Here is an 18,898-nt window from a genome sequence, read left to right on the forward strand (position 1 = left end):
TGTCCGTAATATATGCATCTTACCCTAAACCCTAAACCTACACAGAGATATTTACATTCAGTTTTGGGCATTAAGACGATGCTTTCATCCAAAGCGACTTGCAATAACTTGCAATACATTTGTCAGAAGAAGAGATACAATAATGTATCTCTGTCGGTACAGTAAGGATGTTCAAGAAACCAAGTGCCAAGCACTAACCATCACTAGGTTAACCCATTCCCTGTATACTACCGACAGCTAGGAGAAGACGCTACACAATGCTAAGTACTATTTCTAAGTACCAGGACGTACAACGTACAATAATTATTATTTGCATGGCTCCTCCCAGGTGGATTTTGACCAGCTCCAGGATAATCTGGCCCAGATGGAGCGACGGTGCAAAGCATCCTGGGACCACCTGAAGGTCATCGCCAAACACGAGATGAAGCCAGCGCTGAAGCAGAAGATGTCGGACTTCCTGAAAGACTGCGCCGAGAGAATAATCATCCTGATGATCGTACATCGGAGAATAGTCAATAGGTGAGTGAATACGTACATACACCCACCCTAGGGCTGAACGATAAATTGTTGCGTGTCGAAATTCTGATACACGCAAGTGCGATATTCATATCGATGGACGTGTAAATACCACATTGTCATATTTGATGACGGAAAAATCTAATATCATGAGCAGCCCTAACACACACGCACAATACTTGCACCCGTCAACATTGTACACATCCCAGAATAGTCAGTAGGTCCATTTGTACTTTGAAGTCGCATTTGATTTACTGCAATTTGTTCTGCATATGCAAATTGAAAAAACCTATTTTGTATGCGTCACCAACTCAAACCTCGTCCATGTCTGTGTTTCCAGTGGATCTCCACCAGAGGATATTACATCAGTTTATAAGTATATCAGTTTATAAGTATATTAGTATGTTATATACGTTATATATGGAGTGGTGGTGCTCACGGTGTGCCCGCCCGCAGGTTCCACGCCTTCCTGCTGTTCCTGGGCCACCCCACCTACGCCATCCGCAAGGTCAGCATCCACCGCTTCAGCAAGATCCTGAGCGAGTTCGCCCTGGAGTACCGCACCACGCGGGAGAGGGTGCTACAGCAGAGGCAGAAGAGGGCCAACCACCGCGAGAGGAACAAGACCCGCGGGAAGATGATCACCGACGTAAGTCGCGCCCGTCCCACCCCCGCAGTGTGCCTCTCGGAGCTGCCCCTCCGAACCGAGAGTCGGAGCCCGTCCGCGTGTCCGTGGGTCTGTACCCTGGACCGGACAGGGACAGGGGGTCTGGAACCGTCACGTTCTGGGGCCGGACCCCACCCCGGCATGACCCCTCAGACACACAGATGAGCTGTGCTGTACTCGAAGGATTCCTGCACTTTTTGGGGTTAGAACTTACTGTATGTCACTTTGGCCAAAGGTTTAATAGTTTCAATCACTTTAATAAATGTGATGTAACATAGAGGCAGCCGTTAGCGGTGACTGCCCAGCAGGGGTAAAGATGCTCGTTAGGGAGGCGCAATGTATAGAAACCAGATGTTAGCCGTGACCTTTGACACGAGACCTTCTGGTGAGGAAGAGAGAACCGGCCCGTCCACACGGGTAGGACTACTCACAGAGGTAGGCCCACTGCCTAGTCAGAGGTAGACCTACTGCCTACTCTCACGGGAGGGCCTACTCACAGAGGTAGACCTACTGCCTACTCACAGAGGTAGGCCTACTGCCTACTCACACGGGCAGGCCTCTCAGCACTGCGAGGGGGAACAGGCAGGAGAGCGAATGGGACAAAGTGGAGCTCATAACACGTCATCTCCAAATATGAAGAACCAATGATTTGTTTTATTTCTCCCTGAATGTGTTCTGTGTAGAGTGAGGACGAAGGCGATGGAGAGGTAGGGAGCCTGTGTTTGTGAACAAGAGCATGGAACTGTCTACTGCCATGATGAAACTTAATCCTCTAACAATGCGTGGCGCTTTTATTGTGAAATGAGCCCAAGTGGTTTCGTAAGCGGAGATTGACAAGAACAACCTGTGTGTGTGTGTATGTGTGTATGCGTTTTTTGTGTGTGCCCCCGTGGGCCTACGTGTGTGTCTATGCCTGTGTGTGCCTTTGTGTGTGTGTGTGTGTGTCTGTGTGTGCGCCTCTTGACAATGAGGAACCAACCCGTCGCTGTGGGAGCGGTGGTTTTGTGCGGCGTGCGCTGCGTGTGCAGACGGCTTTCTGTCATGAATCACAACACACAGGGTGCGGGCGGCCACGCCCCGACCACAGCAGGAACCACCGGGGTGTAGCAAGCACACACAACCACACCACATATTAGTGTACAGCACGCGTGCATCACACACACACACACACCGCGTATTGTGCATCACACACACTGGTGTGTGTTCCGGTGTTGTCCATCCTCACTAACCAGCCTGTAGCGTCTCGTGTCTCCGTCTGAGTGTCCTGCTGTCCGTCCCGCTCTGCTCATGTCTAACCCCCCCCCCCCCCCCCCCCCCCCCCCTCCAGAGCGGCAAGTTCAGCGGGGCGGGGTCCGAGGGCCCGCTGGAGGGCCTCCGCAGTGCCCAGGACGAGGCCGAGCACGAGCACATGAAGGCGGTCCTGAGGAGCGGCGGGGGGGGCGGCGGCGAGGGCGGGGGCTCGGCCGTCCCGGGGCTGAGAGGACGAACCCGGGCCTGCAGCACCAGAGGTCAGCGACCTTTAGACACGACCCTATGACCCCACGACCCTTTGACCCCACGTTAGGACACTACAGCACCAGAGGTCAGCAGCATTGACCTTGACACCCGACCCTACGGCCCCACGTTAGGACCCTACAGCACCACGGCCTACAGCACCAGAGGTCAGTGACCTTTACACACGACCCTACGACCCTACGATAGGACACTACAGCACCAGAGGTCAGTGACCTTTACACACGACCCTATGACCCTACGATAGGACACTACAGCACCAGAGGTCAGTGACCTTTACACACGACCCTATGACCCTACGATAGGACACTACAGCACCAGAGGTCAGTGACCTTTACACACAACCCCATGACCCTACGACCCCACGTAAGGACACTACAGCACCAGAGGTCAGCAGCATTGACCTTGACACCCGGCCCTACTGGACCCCATCGGTCCGGGTCCAGGTGTCGTGGTTGAGATGTGGCCCTGGAGCCGGAGGGCTCTGGGTCTGATCCCCGATGCTCGGTCCGTGTGGGTAATCCCTGGGCAACATGCTGAGCTCTCCTCCATGAATGACACTGAACAGTAAGATGAGAGGACGTACTGATGGGTTCTGACCCCCAGGGCGCGTTCCTCGGTGGGGTTCGGCCAGCGAAGACCCGGTCAACGGCACCGACGACACGGCCGACGAGATCATGGACCGGATCGTGCGCTCGGTCACCCAGGTGCCCGGCCCGCGCACGGCCCCCCGCGAGAGGAGGCGGAGCCGGCCCAACCGCAAGTCACGTGAGTGTAGGCCAAAATCAGGGGGGTTAAGGCCAAAATTAGGGGAGTTTAAGGCAGAATCATTGGAGTTTATGGCAGAATCAGGGGAGTTTAGGCCAAAATCAGGGGAGTTAAGGCACAATCAGGGGAGTTGATGCCACAATCAGGGGGTTTAGGCCAAAATCAGGGAGTTTCAGGCAGAATCATTGGAGTTTATGGCAGAATCAGGGGAGTTTAGGCCAAGATCAGGGGAGTTTAAGGCACAATCAGGGGAGTTGACGTCGAAATCAGGGGGTTTAAGGCAAAATCAGGGGAGATTAATCACACACATTTTATGAGTGTGAGTTAATGGATACATTTTGAATAATGGCAAAGTTTGAGCTTAGACGTTTTAATAATTCTAGTTCGCAATAATTCTGAATCTAAAATCCTATTTGGAAGACTTGCCACGGTCCATTCTGCTGCCCTGACGGTCTCCCTCCCACCCCCCCGTCTCTCCCCCCTCTCCTGGGGTCTCAGTGAGGAGGACCCTGAAGAACGGGCTGACGGCTGAGGAGGCCAACGCCCTCGGCCTATCAGCTGGGGAGGAGATGCAGGTGTGAGGAGAACAGCTTCCTATTGGACACCGAGGCACGCAGACGCTCCGATTGGCCCTTACTTGCACTCATCCAACCCCCTTCAGTCCACTAGGCACTAAAAGCCCATCTCCAATGATTTGATCTCCAATGATTTGATCTTTGATGATCTGACCTTTAATGATTTGATATCTAATGATCAGATCTTTAATGATGTCCCCTGTCTGCTGACTGGACAGTGCTCCACATCACCCTGGTTCTGTTCGTGTCATGGGAGGCAGACTGATTCTCCTCTCAGGTCCTGATAGAGAAGGTACTCCGGGGAGGATGAGTTGCACTGGAGGAAGTCGCTGGATCGAGGGAGTGTTGGGGATCTGTTCAGATGTCCAAATATGGGCATCCAGTATGAAACCAAATTTGGGCATCCAGTATGAAACCAAATTTGAGCATCCAATATGAACCAACTGGGCATCCAGTATGAACCAACTGGGCATCCAGTATGAGGCAGCGATAGGACAGGAGTTCCCTCCGAAGGCATTCCAGGTGTGGTCAACATGTGTCCATGATGTCGCAGCGGGAACACCCAGACATGTGGAAGTCTAGCAAGGTTAAAAAATAACTGACTTACTAGAAGTTATAGTAATAAATATAAACAGAAAGCAGTAACAATTCCACAAGTTTATAGATAGAAAAAAAACTATTGTCCCTAATTGAAGCTGTTTTGCTACATCAGTTTATCAAGTCCCGCTTTAAAAATAATTAACTTATCAATTACAGACACAATCTAACATTTTCCAGTAAAGATTTCCAGTGTGTTAGACTGTTATTTAAGACGAGCTACAGATTTAACAGTGCCTTTCAACCACTTATTTATCTAAACATTTTCAGGGATACGGAAGCAAGAAAATGTTAGTAAAGCAAACAGGTGGATGGTGAGTGTTGACCTCACAAGCTGGAGTCGTCCAATCAAGAGCCCAAATCTATTTACCCCAACTACCTGGACTTCATTTGTCACAGATGAACCAGTTCACTATAGGTCAATAGCTTTAAACTCTCTGCTGATGTAGGGGTTAGCAGATCAGCAGATCAGCTCTTTTCAGTTGCCTTACTTACTGTATGGATCATTCTCGTTTCTCTCCACAGTAGATTCATATTTTGTCTCCATATTATACTTTATAAATTACTTTTATGAAACGGATCAACTGTTCTTTCAAAAATCATTGTTATAAAAAGCACACAACCAAGAGCCAAAATATTTTTAGAAACATGAAACAGGGAGGCAAAAATGCTTACAAATAATCAAATAAACCTGGAAACGCCAAGATTGTGCTGTAAATGTAGACAGCCCTTGGCGATGCTGTTTTTACTGTTGCGTGAAGTTCTCATATTGTTCAAACAGGTCACTAATCGATAGGCATACAGAATGATCCATTATATTGACTAAGCCGCACATCTTCATTTCATAGTTCTTCAGAAATGACTGGAAGATTTCGAGCACCTTAAAGAGATTTTTGTAGCATGGGACCTCTGTCAGAAGTGTACAACCTTTTCTCCCATTTTACTAGTTGGGTCAAATGGCAGACGACAGGAAGACAACCATGTAAAGGATTGCTGTAAAATGATGTAAACGTTCCTGTTCATCTTCCATGTGTGGCTCCTTGTGTAGAATAGTGTATTATAGTCAAAAGCAGTATTATTCTAAGAAATGCGTTATTTAAGCTAAACCAAGCCCTGCATGGTTTCTATAAGATGTGGGACCTCCTGCTACGCAAGGGGAGGTCTGAATCTCAGAGGTTTTGTTTTGTCCGTCTTGTTTCTTCGTGTTTAAACTGTGCAAACTTGAAAGTTGACGAATGCAGTGGTCAGACAGTTCCTCCTGTGGTATTCTCCGGAAGCCTTTGATTTGCACTCGATGCGGCCCTAGCGGTCCTGCGTGTGTATTAGCCCTACCGTCACGGAGCCCATACACCACCGGGGACACGAGGGCAACTCAACGCTCGCATCCAAAACACCATTGTAACGATTACAATAAAGAGGCTGACCTAAAGACGTGTTTCCATTGCCTTTCTGCCTACCTGCCGTTCTCACAAGACCTTTTTAAATGTCTCATAGCACTCTCCTTACGGCGCCACTGTTGGCCATACAGCAGACCGGTCCCTTTCCCTACCCCAACCATGTGTATGGGCTACAGGAACCTTGTGTGTGACCGGTGAATTAGCAGACGTCTCAATGCAAGAATTGTGCCGCTCTGGCTGACCTGTACAGGAAATACATCAGTCCTTCCTTTTGACATGAATCGCCTCAGAGATGCATTTGGAAAGCCACAGACCCCAGTCATCCGGCTTTTTATTTGCTAGTGGATTGGAAAGATTCGTTTTTTTAGGGCAGAGAGAAAAATGTACAAGAAAAAACAAACAAGCATTCAATAACACATTAATTCAATTAAAAACAGGAAAGAAAAAGAGTCCGGGAACAGAGAGATCTGCCTTTTGTTTTTATTTTGGAACCCAAACAACCCCATGCTGCAAGAAACCGATCTAATGCTTCTGATCGATCCGGCCTAACGTCTGCCGATCAAGACGGTCTGACGTCTGCCGATCGATCCGATCAAACATCTGCCGATCGAGGAGATCAAACGCCAATCGAGCATGTACAGAAGCCAATGACAATAATCCACTTGATCTGAGCTTCACAGACAGTCAATCGTACAGAAGTATGGTGGTGGTGGAGATCTATGGATCTGTAGTTGTGATTTGGGTTTTTGCCTTTTAATAAACAATGCACAAGACAGCAAGATGAAGAAGACATTAACTAATAACTCTGAGGGGAGGGAAATAGAACTAAAGAGCACCAAAATAAAAAAGGAAAAAGCCAAACAGAAATTGCAATGCTGAACGAGTCTTAGAAAATCCAGTGCAACCTAAGACACATTCTGCGTAATAATAGTTGGAAACTAAACCAGGGAAAATATCAATGATAACAATTTGTATCTCCTGCCCACATTATCCAAATCTATTCATATAGAGCATTTTTTCCCTGAACAATCTTTGCACAGTACCATATAATTGTATATAAATTACAAATTGAATTTTCCCTTTCCACCAGACGATGATTTACTTAGTAAAACCCCTGAAGGCGGACTGGAGGTATGCGTGATGCAGGGTTCGGGTTCAACTGCTCAATTAGAAATTTGAGGGAATTTAATTTCTTGCATAATTTATGTTTGTCGTTGAGTGAATGGCCTCACCGAATGAGTGAATCTGGAATAGCACCAAGTACAAAACCTGACCATTTTTTGGCCAATCATTCGAAAATAGTATGTTTTAAAAATAGCATATAGCAAGTGTGCAGTGCAGTCTATGCATTAACTGCAAAGTGATTAGATTTACAAAAAAAGCGCAAAAAACAACAAAAAAGGAACCCTAGTGAACAAAGCTAGCTCCACACTAGCCTGGCCTCCTTCCGTGTGGACTCAAGGTTTACTGCCACGATGTTACGCGTTTCTTATCTCAGAATCAAATCCACGAGGCGCTATGTTTAGACACAGTACACAGAGTGTTTGGTACAGTAAGGTCCGTACTTTACTGAGATTAGACCGGAAAAATTACCCCCCCCCCCCTCCCCCCTCCCACTCAAGTTCTGATTTGAATTACAAATTGTGAAAAAGGGGGAAAACTACATCTTTATTGCATACCCATGATCTCAACCTTACTTTTAAAAACAGGTTTTGAAGACCATGGAATTAAAAACTGAAGCTTATCATTTGGGGATTCTAAAAAGCATAGTTATAAAAATGGATACCAACATTTTAGCTCCGGTAAAGGAACAAATCTTTTCAATTTAAAAAAAAGACATTTTACATCAATTACTTCCGAAATCTTTTTTTTTTTTTCAATATATAGCACCAGTACTGACGATGTCCTAATATGAGCAGTACTTTAATGTACGGTACGCTGGTGTTCCCCACACCAGCTCATAGATCGTTTGGTCTAGAAAGCTCGTCTGCGAGGCGCTAAAATAGGCCGACACAGACGGCAGTGAGACAAATTGTTAAATCCACAAAACAAAAAAAAGAATAAAAGTGCAGTCCCACTCCAGCTCCACCCAAAAGCCCGTCTGAACCTCCTCCCTCCTAAGATAACTGGTGGGGCGCTTCAAGCATCTCCATGAGGAACGTGTCGATGGGTGTGTCACCTATCAGCTTGAAGAAGAACAGGTGCTCCAAGCACTTCAGGCCAATCGAACGCAGCGCGGGCAGGCGCAGCAGGAGCTTGGCAAACCTGGAGGGAGGAAGGCCCGTCGTTTAGTCGGACCGCCGTCTTTAAATGTCGTGTGTGGCCGGTCTGTGTGTCCGTTTCTGAGTGTACGTGCACATGTGTGTGTGCGTGCGTCTGTTTCTGAGTGTACGTGCACGCTTGTCTGTGTGTACGTCTGTGTGTCTGTTTCTGAGTGTACGTGCACGCTCGTCTGTGTGTACGTGCGTGCGTGCGTGCGTGCGTGCGTGCTGCAGCGTATGCATCCGTTCCATCTGCAGGGCGCTGCGTGGTTGCGCTAGGCCGTGTCTGGTCTCTCACCTTCCCTGCTGTTCGGGGTACTTCTGTTTGCAATAGGCTTCCAGTGATGCATAGACCTTCTCCCTGAGGAGCTCCACCTCAGCCGTGTTGGACAACCCTTTAGCATCTAGGACACACAGGGGGAGAGAAGGTTAACCTCTACTGCAGCCCTCAGAGACTACTGCCACAAGGGTTAACCTCTACTGCAGCCCTCAGAGAGACTCGTGGACTGAAGGGTTAACCTCTACTGCAGCACTCAGAGACTACTGACACAAGGGTTAACCTCTACTGCAGCCCTCAGAGACTACTGCCACAAGGGTTAACCTCTACTGCAGCCCTCAGAGAGACTCGTGGACTGAAGGGTTAACCTCTACTGCAGCCCTCAGAGAGACTAGTGGACTGAAGGGTTAACCTCTACTGCAGCACTCAGAGACTACTGACACAAGGGTTAACCTCTACTGCAGCACTCAGAGAGACTACTGACACAAGGGTTAACCTCTACTGCAGCACTCAGAGAGACTACTGACACAAGGGTTAACCTCTACTGCAGCACTCAGAGACTACTGACACAAGGGTTAACCTCTACTGCAGCCCTCAGAGACTACTGACACAAGGGTTAACCTCTACTGCAGCACTCAGAGACTACTGACACAAGGGTTAACCTCTACTGCAGCACTCAGAGACTACTGACACAAGGGTTAACCTCTACTGCAGCACTCAGAGACTACTGACACAAGGGTTAACCTCTACTGCAGCACTCAGAGAGACTACTGACACAAGGGTTAACCTCTACTGCAGCACTCAGAGACTACTGACACAAGGGTTAACCTCTACTGCAGCCCTCAGAGACTACTGACACAAGGGTTAACCTCTACTGCAGCACTCAGAGACTACTGACACAAGGGTTAACCTCTACTGCAGCACTCAGAGACTACTGACACAAGGGTTAACCTCTACTGCAGCCCTCAGAGAGACTAGTGGACTGAAGGGTTAACCTCTACTGCAGCACTCAGAGACTACTGACACAAGGGTTAACCTCTACTGCAGCACTCAGAGACTACTGACACAAGGGTTAACCTCTACTGCAGCCCTCAGAGACTACTGACACAAGGGTTAACCTCTACTGCAGCACTCAGAGACTACTGCACTGGAAGCAAAAAAGTGGGCGAGATTAGCACGTATACAATTATATAGTTACATATTATACCTAGAGCTTCATCTGATCTGGTTTAAGAGCTTCATCTGACCTGGGTAAAAGACCACATCTTACCTGGGTTAAAGAGCTTCATACCTGGGTTAAAGAGCTTCAACTGACCTGAGTTAAAGAGCTTCATACCTGGGTTAAAGAGCTTCAACTGACCTGAGTTAAAGAGCTTCATACCTGGGTTAAAGAGCCTCATACATTGGTTAAGAGCTTCATCTGACCTGGGTTAAAGAGCCTCATACATTGGTTAAGAGCTTCATCTGACCTGGGTTAAAGTGCCTCAGACCTGGGTAAAGACCACATCTTACCTGGGTTAAAGAGGACGATGGCTCGGAGACAGCCTAGCTCCGTCTTGTCCATTTGCATATCTCTCATTTTGCTGACGAGTTCGGTGAGCACCCTGCAGAGTGGAACAGAGCGGTGAGAACAGGGGAGGACGGAGGCCATGTACCTGAACGAGCCCACACACACACAGGACACACACTGGGGTCCCTTCACAGGGCCTTACCGGTCAAATATTGCCCCCACTTCTGCACTCTGAATGCTCTCCCTGCAGGAAATTAAAGAGGTCGTTATACAGTCAGTACATGAGATCCAGAGATCGTTATACAGTCAGTACATGAGATCCAGCCGTCGTTATACAGTCAGTACATGAGATCCAGTGGTCATTATACAGTCAGTACATGAGATCCAGTGGTCGTTATACAGTCAGTACATGAGATCCAGTGGTCGTTATACAGTCAGTACATGAGATCCAGTGGTCGTTATACAGTCAGTACATGAGATCCAGTGGTCATTATACAGTCAGTACATGAGATCCAGCCGTCGTTATACAGTCAGTACATGAGATCCAGTGGTCGTTATACAGTCAGTACATGAGATCCAGTGGTCATTATACAGTCAGTACATGAGATCCAGCCGTCGTTATACAGTCAGTACATGAGATCCAATGGTCATTATACAGTCAGTACATGAGATCCAGAGATCATTATACAGTCAGTACATGAGATCCAGCCGTCGTTATACAGTCAGTACATGAGATCCAGTGGTCATTATACAGTCAGTACATGAGATCCAGCCGTCGTTATACAGTCAGTACATGAGATCCAGTGGTCGTTATACAGTCAGTACATGAGATCCAGTGGTCATTATACAGTCAGTACATGAGATCCAGTGGTCGTTATACAGTCAGTACATGAGATCCAGTGGTCATTATACAGTCAGTACATGAGATCCAGCCGTCGTTATACGGTATCAATGAGATCCAGCGGTCGTTATACAGTATCAATGAGACCCAGTGGTCATCAACAGTCAGCCAATGAGAGGACAGTTATCCTGTACCTGTCAAAGATGGCTGCCACTCCTGCGCTGTGCATGGCGTTGTCCCTGTGCAGCTCAGAGGCCAGCAGGACTCCGTCCTTCAGGGCGATGGAGCGATGGGAGAAGGAGGCGATGAGGAGCTCGTTCCATCCTAGCAGGACAAGACAGCGCCTTGGAGGTTAGAGGGGCCGATAACACAATCCTACCTGCTGTGGGGGTGTCAGGGGGGGGTTGGGGTTCAGGGTGGGGCCGTCAGGGTGGGGTTGGGGTTCAGGGTGGGGCCGTCAGGGTGGGGTTGGGGTTCAGGGTGGGGCCGTCAGGGTGGGGTTGGGGTTCAGGGTGGGGCCGTCAGGGTGGGGTTGGGGGTTAGGGTGGGGGTGTCAGGGTGGTGTTTTGGGCGTCAGGGTGGGGTTGTTACCTGCTCTCAGCAGGATGACCTGGTCGTCCAGGGGCAGCTCGCTGAAGTGGGGGATCCTCTTGGCCCACTCCACCAGGGCGAACAGCTGCTTGTCCGCCGTCTGGCAGATGTTGGACACGGCGTCGTGGGGCTGCAACGACACGGGGCACAACAGTAAAGACCGAGGGGGGGGGTCCCGGGGGAAGGGGGGGGGGGGGGGGCTCCCGGGGGGGGGGGCGGCGGGACTCACAGAGCTGGTGGCGGAGCCTCCGTCCGAGTGCAGCTCCGTCCGCTGCTCCACCGCCGCCTCCGCCTCCAGGATCTTCTCCACGGGCATCTCCTCGTTCACCGCCATGCTGCACTCCAGCTCGCCCTCACGCTCACGGTTCCTCTGGCGCTCCTCCTGCACCGCTGGGGAGGGGAGGGGGGGGGAGAGGTCAGCACCCAGCACCCAGAGGTCAGAGGTCAGCATCCAGAGGGGAGAGGTCAGAGGTCAGCACCCAGAGGGCAGAGGTCAGCACCCAGAGGGCAGCACCCAGAGGGGAGAGGTCAACACCCAGAGGGGAGAGGTCAGAGGTCAGCACCAAGAGGTCAGAGGTCAACACCAGGACAGTAGAGGTCAACACTGGGACAGTAGAGGTCAACACTGGGACAGTAGAGGTCAACACCGGGACAGTAGAGGTCAACACCGGGACAGTAGAGGTCAACACCAGGACAGTAGAGGTCAACAATAAGACAGTAGAGGTCAACACTAAGACAGTAGAGGTCAAAACTCAGAGAGCAGAGGTCAACACTAAGACAGTAGAGGTCAAAACTCAGAGAGCAGAGGTCAACACTAAGACAGTAGAGGTCAAAACTCAGAGAGCAGAGGTCAACACTAGGACCGGAGAGGGAAATTTGAAATACAGTCCAATACTTTGGAAAATTGGCAAATTCATACAGGCTACGTCTACACAACAACAACAACAGGTAAATTGGTAATATAACATTTGTAGTATAACCTTCAGCCATACCAAGAGCCTTTCTCAATTCCTTACATTTCTGACGTTCATCTTGGACCACTGCAGGAGGAGTAGAAGAGGAGAAACAGAAGAGAGGGTTAGCTGTGTAGTTAGCAACACTAAGCTCTCCTCAGCCCGCCACCATCTCAGACACCGTGTAGTATGTATACAATACCAAATAATATACCTTACAGTCGCACTGTGTGCAATCAATCAAATTTGTTCTGCACTGCTATGCAGTTTTCTTTTGTGTAAAAAATACTGCAGACTGCTCTCTCTCTCTGTGTGTGTGTGTGTGTGTGAGTGAGTGTGAGTGTGTGTGTGTGTCTCTGTGAGTGTGTGTGTGTGTGTGTGTGTGTGTGTGTGTGTGTGTGTGTGTGTGTGTGTGTGTGTGTGTGTGTGTGTGTGTGTGTGTGTGTGTGTGTGTGTGTCCCTACCCTCTCTCTTCATGCCCATGGCCAGGCACTTCTGGTAGCGGCAGTACTGGCAGCGGTTCCTCTGCCTCTTGTCCACCAGACACTCCTTGTTGTCCCTGCAGGTGTAGCTCAGGTCCTTCCTCACCGTGCGCTTGAAGAAGCCCTTGCAGCCCTCGCAGCTGTACACGCCGTAGTGCTTCCCTGGGGGGGGGGGGGGTGACAGGATGTAACGGCCGAATCCGTGTTCCCTGTTCTGTAGCGCTCTCACGTGTCTGCGTCGGCTCCCATTAGAGCCGGTGATGGAGCTAGTGAACAGGGGACCCGGGCGAGACTGCGGGCAGCGTGTGAGAGCCCAGCCTCTGGGTGACAGGTCCGACCCCCCGACCTGTACTCAGTGTACCTCTGCATGGACACCATCCCTCCCTCTTACACACCTATTGTATGTTGTATATCCTGGCAGTTAACGTACACACCGATTGTACATTGTTTATCCTTGCACATATTGTATGTTGTACGACCTGCCACTTAATGTACGCACTTATTGTATGTTGTACGACCTGCCACTTAATGTACGCACTTATTGTATGTGTTGTACGGCCTGCCACTTAATGTAAACTCATTGTATGTTGTACGGCCTGCCACTTAATGTAAACTCATTGTATGTTGTACGGCCTGCCACTTAATGTAAACTCATTGTATGTTGTACGGCCTGCCACTTAATGTAAACTCATTGTATGTTGTACGGCCTGCCACTTAATGTACGCACTTATTGTACGCCCTGGCACTTACTGTTCACGCTATTATTGGATGTCGTTATCATCCTAGCTATCTTTGTTGTGTAGAGGGAATGAGTTTACCCAGCGATTGTTGGTTCTATGAACATCCTTCCTGTCCCCGGGGACCTATTGTTGTGCCTCTTTCTTCTGACCAATGTACTTATTGAAAGTCTCTGGTGATGAATGTGAACGGGGAGGTGGTGCGCGGGCCGCGGCTCACCGGAGGAGCGGTCTCCACAGATGGCACACAGGCGCTTCTGGGACAGCATGATCCCGGGGCTGTGGGCGGACATCGGCCGCAGGCCGAACGGGGGCTTGACGTCGTCAGAGCTGCTGATGGCGTGCATCCCGGACACCGGCGAGTTGATCTGAGCGGACGGAGGGAGGAAGAGGAAGAGGCGGTACAGATGACTGGAGCAGGGCCTGAGGCCCACACCGGGGTGTTAACGGTCTGGGTCGGTTGTCTGGACATGAAACCAGACGACATGTTGAACACTGCGGAGCTGCTGTGTTACTTAGCAACTCACACACGGAGCGCCTGCAAAGACATACTGACCCTTTGGGCCGCCGTCAGCGTTTAGGTCACCGTGGACGGCTGAGATGGATGCTTTAGGTGATGGCGTAGTCCGTGGACATTTCAAATATGCAGAAAACTTTGGGCGTCATAAATATTTGGCTTGTTAAGCCCTTTGAGACTGTAGTGTTGATTAAGGGCATTACAAATTAAATTGAATTTAGAGCGCTGAAATGGGTAATTATGGACACATCGTGTCCATCAGATGAATAAGAATGTTCTTTATTCAAGGTTTTGGCCTGGTTTTCACCAAGCCGCTAGAAAAACGAAGGCAGTTGAACCAGAAATCTATTGCGTTCATATAAATAATCGTTGAGGAGAGTAAAATAGTATTTTAAAAAAAGCCTTCTCCTGCATTACTTTTGATTTGTATTACATAGCGCAGAACAAAACGGTGTCTGAAAGCTCTTCATCCCTAGATCCAGAGGCGGGGGCACCCAAACATTAGCCTGGCAATTCTTCCCTGCTTCCCCAAACACCCCCAGAGTGTGAGGAAGAGGTTGTGTGGGGGGTCAACGATTAGTCAGTGGAACATACCTGGCTGCTGTTGATGGGTCCAAAGCCCAGGGAGGACGTGACGGACTGAGAGCCCAGAGAGGGGCTGATGACGGAGAAGGGGGAGCCCAGGATGGAGGTGGGACTGTTGGAGGCGGAGCTGTTGGGCTGCTGTGAGGACATGGCTGTCAGGCTGCCTAGTGCAGAGAAGAGCGACTAGGACCTGTCTGAGATCTCAAGGTCTGGGGAGACAAGAGGAGGAGAGAGGAGAGGAGGAGAGACAAGGAGGAAGAGAGACAAGGAGGAGGAGAGACACGGAGGAGAGGCAAGAGGAGGAGAGACAAGGAGGAGAGGCAAGAGGAGGAGAGACACGGAGCAAGAGGAGAGAGGAGAGACCAGGAGGAAGAGAGACAAGGAGGAGAGACAAGAGGAGGAGAGACAAGGAGCAAGAGAGACAAGGAGGAGAGACAAGGAGCAAGAGGAGAGAGGAGAGACCAGGAGGAGAGGCAAGAAGAGGAGAGACCAAGTGGAGAGACAAGAGGAGGGGGAGAGAGGAGAGACCAGGACAAGGCGAGACAAGGAGGAGAGACCAGGTGGAGAGGCAAGAGGGGGGGTAGACGAGGAGAGACAAGAGGAGGAGAGAGCATTAGCTTAGCATGTCAAGAGTGTCAACACCACTATGTTTACAAATGTAACATACACCAATATGACATGATTATATACGCTAATTACATGGCATATATATATACATTGTTGATGCCAAATATGCATCAACAGGATTTGATGTAGTAACTATTAGGTTTATCAAAGCAACAAAAACACGCACGAGTCTCATCTCTTTTCCATACACTCCCTTGAAGAAGACACCAACAATTTAGGTTGCGAATTAAAATATTCATAATTTAGACCCTGTAAATAAAATTGTTGAAAGACCTAGGGAGGAGCACAAGCATTAAAGTACTTTGGATGTTAACATACACCACGCGGCGATTAAGACGGCTGAGCTAACCTGACCTCCCAGGTAACGATGTAATCCCGTTACTCTACGGAGCCTAAGGCTACGCCCAGTCATCGACTGGCCTCCAATCCTATCACAGCTCGTCCAAAAGGCCGGGAGCAGTTCCCCCGCTCTGTTGTGCCTTGCTTTGGTTAGAGGCGCGTTGGTTGGCTATAAAACATGTGGATGTCTTCATGAGCACTACCGTAGGCCTGTGTACTGCTGGGAACAGTAAATGGCACCAAGTTGAGATCTATTATTACTTTAGGGGGAAAAAGCAATGGACTCAAAATGCCATTTCAGTATAGCTGCTGTATATTTAGTATTTACGTATTAATAATAGGATGCAAGTAATCCCAGACTTGTTTTGTTAGTGGTAGTATACTCAAATATGTAGGCATTTCGTAAACATTGTTTGTATTATTTGGCTTTGAACTTTTAGCTGTATCTTTATTAACCTATAATGTAGCTCATCTATTTATAACTATCAATTATATATTATTTGGTAATTTAGAAAAGGCACCATTAAAGTAGTTATGACCAATGTATAATGTTGTTACGGTACGCCTATGATTGGATTCATTAATTGGACTGGTGTTTACAATCTGCAGATACCTACATTTACTGTGTAGGGGTGCAACCCTAGTTTAAAATGAACACACTGGGTTCCATTTTCCGTGTGCGTAAACGTCAATCCAAATTGTGACGCCATGGGCTGTAATAGATCATATTGAACATATTTTTCAATTTCAATTTGGATGCGTTGGGTAGATCATAGAGTGATTACATTAGACACTTTTGTGAAGGTAAAGGCTCGACCTGCAAGGGGAAGAGGGAGGACACATCATTTCCTAGATTTAAAGATGCCAAAACAGATGGCACCCGAACAGATGACATTACAAACATCCTGCAAATCATTAGCTTAACGTTACAAGTCCGTCCAGTTGGCCTGGTGGATAGATCGCAGCTCTATGTTAAAGCCGTAACCAGAATGTGTGCGTAATAATTGCTTCAATGCATAATATTATAATTTAACATTCAAACGGGATGTGCAGCCAACATAATTCACACTGTTAAGAGGGAAATTTCAGTATGAACGTTGTGGTTTAGCCCAGTGCCCCCCCTTTAGCAGACGGTACTTTCAATCGGATGAACCCCTAGATTACCACTTTGATCACCAACTCCTCCTCTACACCACCTTTTCCTCCTCTACACCACCTCCCCCCTTTACACCACCTTCTTCTTCTTTACACAACAACACACAGGAACCATCCAGATAAACTGTGATCTATTGAACGCAATGAGCTCCCATGGAGGCTCTGGTGCGAACTGCTTCTGGTTTAATGCGAGCTGGCAGATCTGAGGACGGAGGAATCTGATCTGGCGTTGAGGCCAAACTTCCTCCTGCGGTCCGATATCTATAATCCTCCGTGGTCCCAGACAGCTGGCACGACGGAATGGAGGAGTTTGTGAACGACCATGTTTGATATCTGTTCATATTGTCCAAATGTCGACGTGCGACACGGTTGGCATATGGTCGCGGTCTGCGAACATGAATACATCCTGTGATACATTCATGTGTTCATATCACACACACACATGAGCATCACCACTTCACAGTAGCCCGCCGGTGCACCCCATCTATACCCCTCTAACATGCAATCAACACTTACTCACGGAGTGTTCGCTGGTTTAGCTGATAACGCTATAAGCAATAAGCTAATGCTATTAGCAATATGCTAATGCTATTGCAGCGAGCTACCGCTCACCAGAGGAGATCTGCGGGATTAGCATCCCGGGCTGAGCGTTACTCGATGTCGCCGTAGAAGTGGACCGGTTCGGAACACAAATCCGGTTCTTATTGCTTTTTAGACGAACTTGCCTTTTAGAAATCCCGAACACCGGGGATCGACGGTCTCAACTTCGGGGAATTCCGAACATTATCTCAAAAGCTAACCCGCTAGCTAACGCACTGCTAGCTGAACGAGTGCCCCTCCGACTCGGTCCGTCCTGCTAACAGTTAGCTTAGCATTAGCTGGAGGATAGCGCGATCGTTTAAAATGCGTGCAGCTTACCCGGTTAACGTTCAACACATCGCGGGAACCCTACTGCGAATCATTTTATTTTCTGGTGGTCCGGAGACTGTGGCCGCGGAGACAGAGCCAAAGGCCGATATTCAATCCCAGCTCACTTCAACTTGACGCTGTTGTTGTTGACACACTGAAAGGCGGCCATGTTGGCTCTCCGCCAGTGTCCTTAGAGCCAACATGTCTCCCGGGACTGTGCTGTCACTGCTCCGTCCGGCTCCGGTCCAGAGTGCGCATGCGCATGCTATGCAATCGGATGCATCTCGAGCTTGCATCTTTATGGAAGCATATATGTAGCAAAATTCAAATGGCAATGCAATTTGGAATTACATTATGCATTTGACAATTCATTATGCAATTTTATAATGTAATTTGTAAAAACGTTATTCAAAGTGTATTTTAACATGCGAAGTTAGACAAGACAATGCAATCCTCAATTAAATTTGCAAAAGTTATAACAATACAAATAGAATAACATTTTGTCAAATTCTTTGAGTTCCTTTATACAAATTGAAAAGCTATAGCGTCCCCGTGATTGCAATCCACTTCGCCACGCTCCGTGTGTTGCGATATTCAAATGACATTTCAATCCGCAAAACGAACGCTTTGCAAAAGATTTGGCAAAACGGAATCCAAAGAGGAATCCAAAGAGGAATCCAAAGAGGAATCCAAAGAGGAATCCAAATAGGAATCCAAAGAGGAATCCAAATAGGAATCCAAAAAGTCAATATGCAAAGTGGCAAACGTATCAGCCAATCAGCGTCTGGGCGGCAACTCCGTCACTTGCTCGTAATTTCCTAGTTCCCTTCTAGTTCGTAGCCTGTGGTCCATGGTCACCAATGGAGATTATTGATACGCTCCGAAGTTTGGCCGATGATGTGGAGAACAATCGTGTTGAAGACACAGATGCAGTAGATAGAGTGCGTGTTCTGGGAGATAGGATACGACTTATCCTCACTGGTACGTTTTGACGCCAGTGTGGTATACACAAAGATTTCCCAAGTGCTACAGGCACTGGGTGCAAAACATAGGGTCGGGAGACCCACCGTCTCCACCCACTC

At 48.6% G+C, this 18,898-nt stretch overlaps 2 protein-coding genes and 2 long non-coding RNA genes across 12 annotated transcripts in view; 2 read left to right on the top strand and 2 right to left on the bottom strand.

The window, feature by feature from the left end:
• Window positions 1-7,607, top strand: part of LOC132460184 (FH1/FH2 domain-containing protein 3-like) — a 24,343-nt gene extending 16,736 nt beyond the window's left edge. For all 3 annotated transcript variants that reach the window (XM_060055244.1, XM_060055246.1, XM_060055247.1), the window contains 5 exons: window positions 329-519; window positions 973-1,165; window positions 2,511-2,691; window positions 3,302-3,463; window positions 3,962-7,607. In XM_060055244.1, coding sequence (XP_059911227.1) covers window positions 329-519; window positions 973-1,165; window positions 2,511-2,691; window positions 3,302-3,463; window positions 3,962-4,044 — 810 coding nt within the window. In that variant the 3' untranslated portion in view covers window positions 4,045-7,607. The remainder of the gene's footprint in view (window positions 1-328; window positions 520-972; window positions 1,166-2,510; window positions 2,692-3,301; window positions 3,464-3,961) is intronic.
• LOC132460188 (retinoic acid receptor RXR-beta-A-like) lies at window positions 6,497-18,099 on the bottom strand. 7 transcript variants are annotated; one of them, XM_060055254.1, is made up of 13 exons: window positions 17,826-18,046; window positions 15,768-15,921; window positions 14,796-14,995; window positions 13,905-14,052; window positions 12,930-13,109; window positions 12,505-12,552; window positions 11,742-11,902; window positions 11,513-11,642; window positions 11,116-11,245; window positions 10,283-10,324; window positions 10,083-10,174; window positions 8,592-8,697; window positions 6,497-8,297 (listed from the first exon to the last, which is right to left on the bottom strand). In XM_060055254.1, exons 3-13 carry the CDS (start codon window positions 14,934-14,936, stop codon window positions 8,150-8,152), a joined length of 1,326 nt encoding a protein of 441 aa, XP_059911237.1. In that variant the 5' UTR covers window positions 14,937-14,995; window positions 15,768-15,921; window positions 17,826-18,046; the 3' UTR covers window positions 6,497-8,149. The 7 variants fall into 7 exon arrangements, with proteins under 7 accessions (XP_059911237.1, XP_059911238.1, XP_059911240.1 ...); XM_060055255.1 differs by having other exon boundaries at window positions 15,763-15,921; XM_060055257.1 differs by lacking the exon at window positions 15,768-15,921 and having other exon boundaries at window positions 12,529-12,552; window positions 17,826-18,099.
• On the bottom strand, window positions 8,835-10,065 carry LOC132460194 (uncharacterized). Its single transcript, XR_009526362.1, has 3 exons — window positions 9,973-10,065; window positions 9,522-9,861; window positions 8,835-8,982 (listed from the first exon to the last, which is right to left on the bottom strand). It is a non-coding gene; the product is annotated as an uncharacterized LOC132460194 (long non-coding RNA).
• LOC132460196 (uncharacterized) lies at window positions 11,924-12,548 on the top strand. Its single transcript, XR_009526364.1, has 3 exons — window positions 11,924-12,004; window positions 12,068-12,256; window positions 12,320-12,548. It is a non-coding gene; the product is annotated as an uncharacterized LOC132460196 (long non-coding RNA).
• Window positions 18,100-18,898: the final 799 nt, after the last annotated feature.

This window comes from Gadus macrocephalus, chromosome 6, assembly GCF_031168955.1.
Source record: "Gadus macrocephalus chromosome 6, ASM3116895v1".
Taxonomy (NCBI): Eukaryota; Metazoa; Chordata; class Actinopteri; order Gadiformes; family Gadidae; genus Gadus; species Gadus macrocephalus.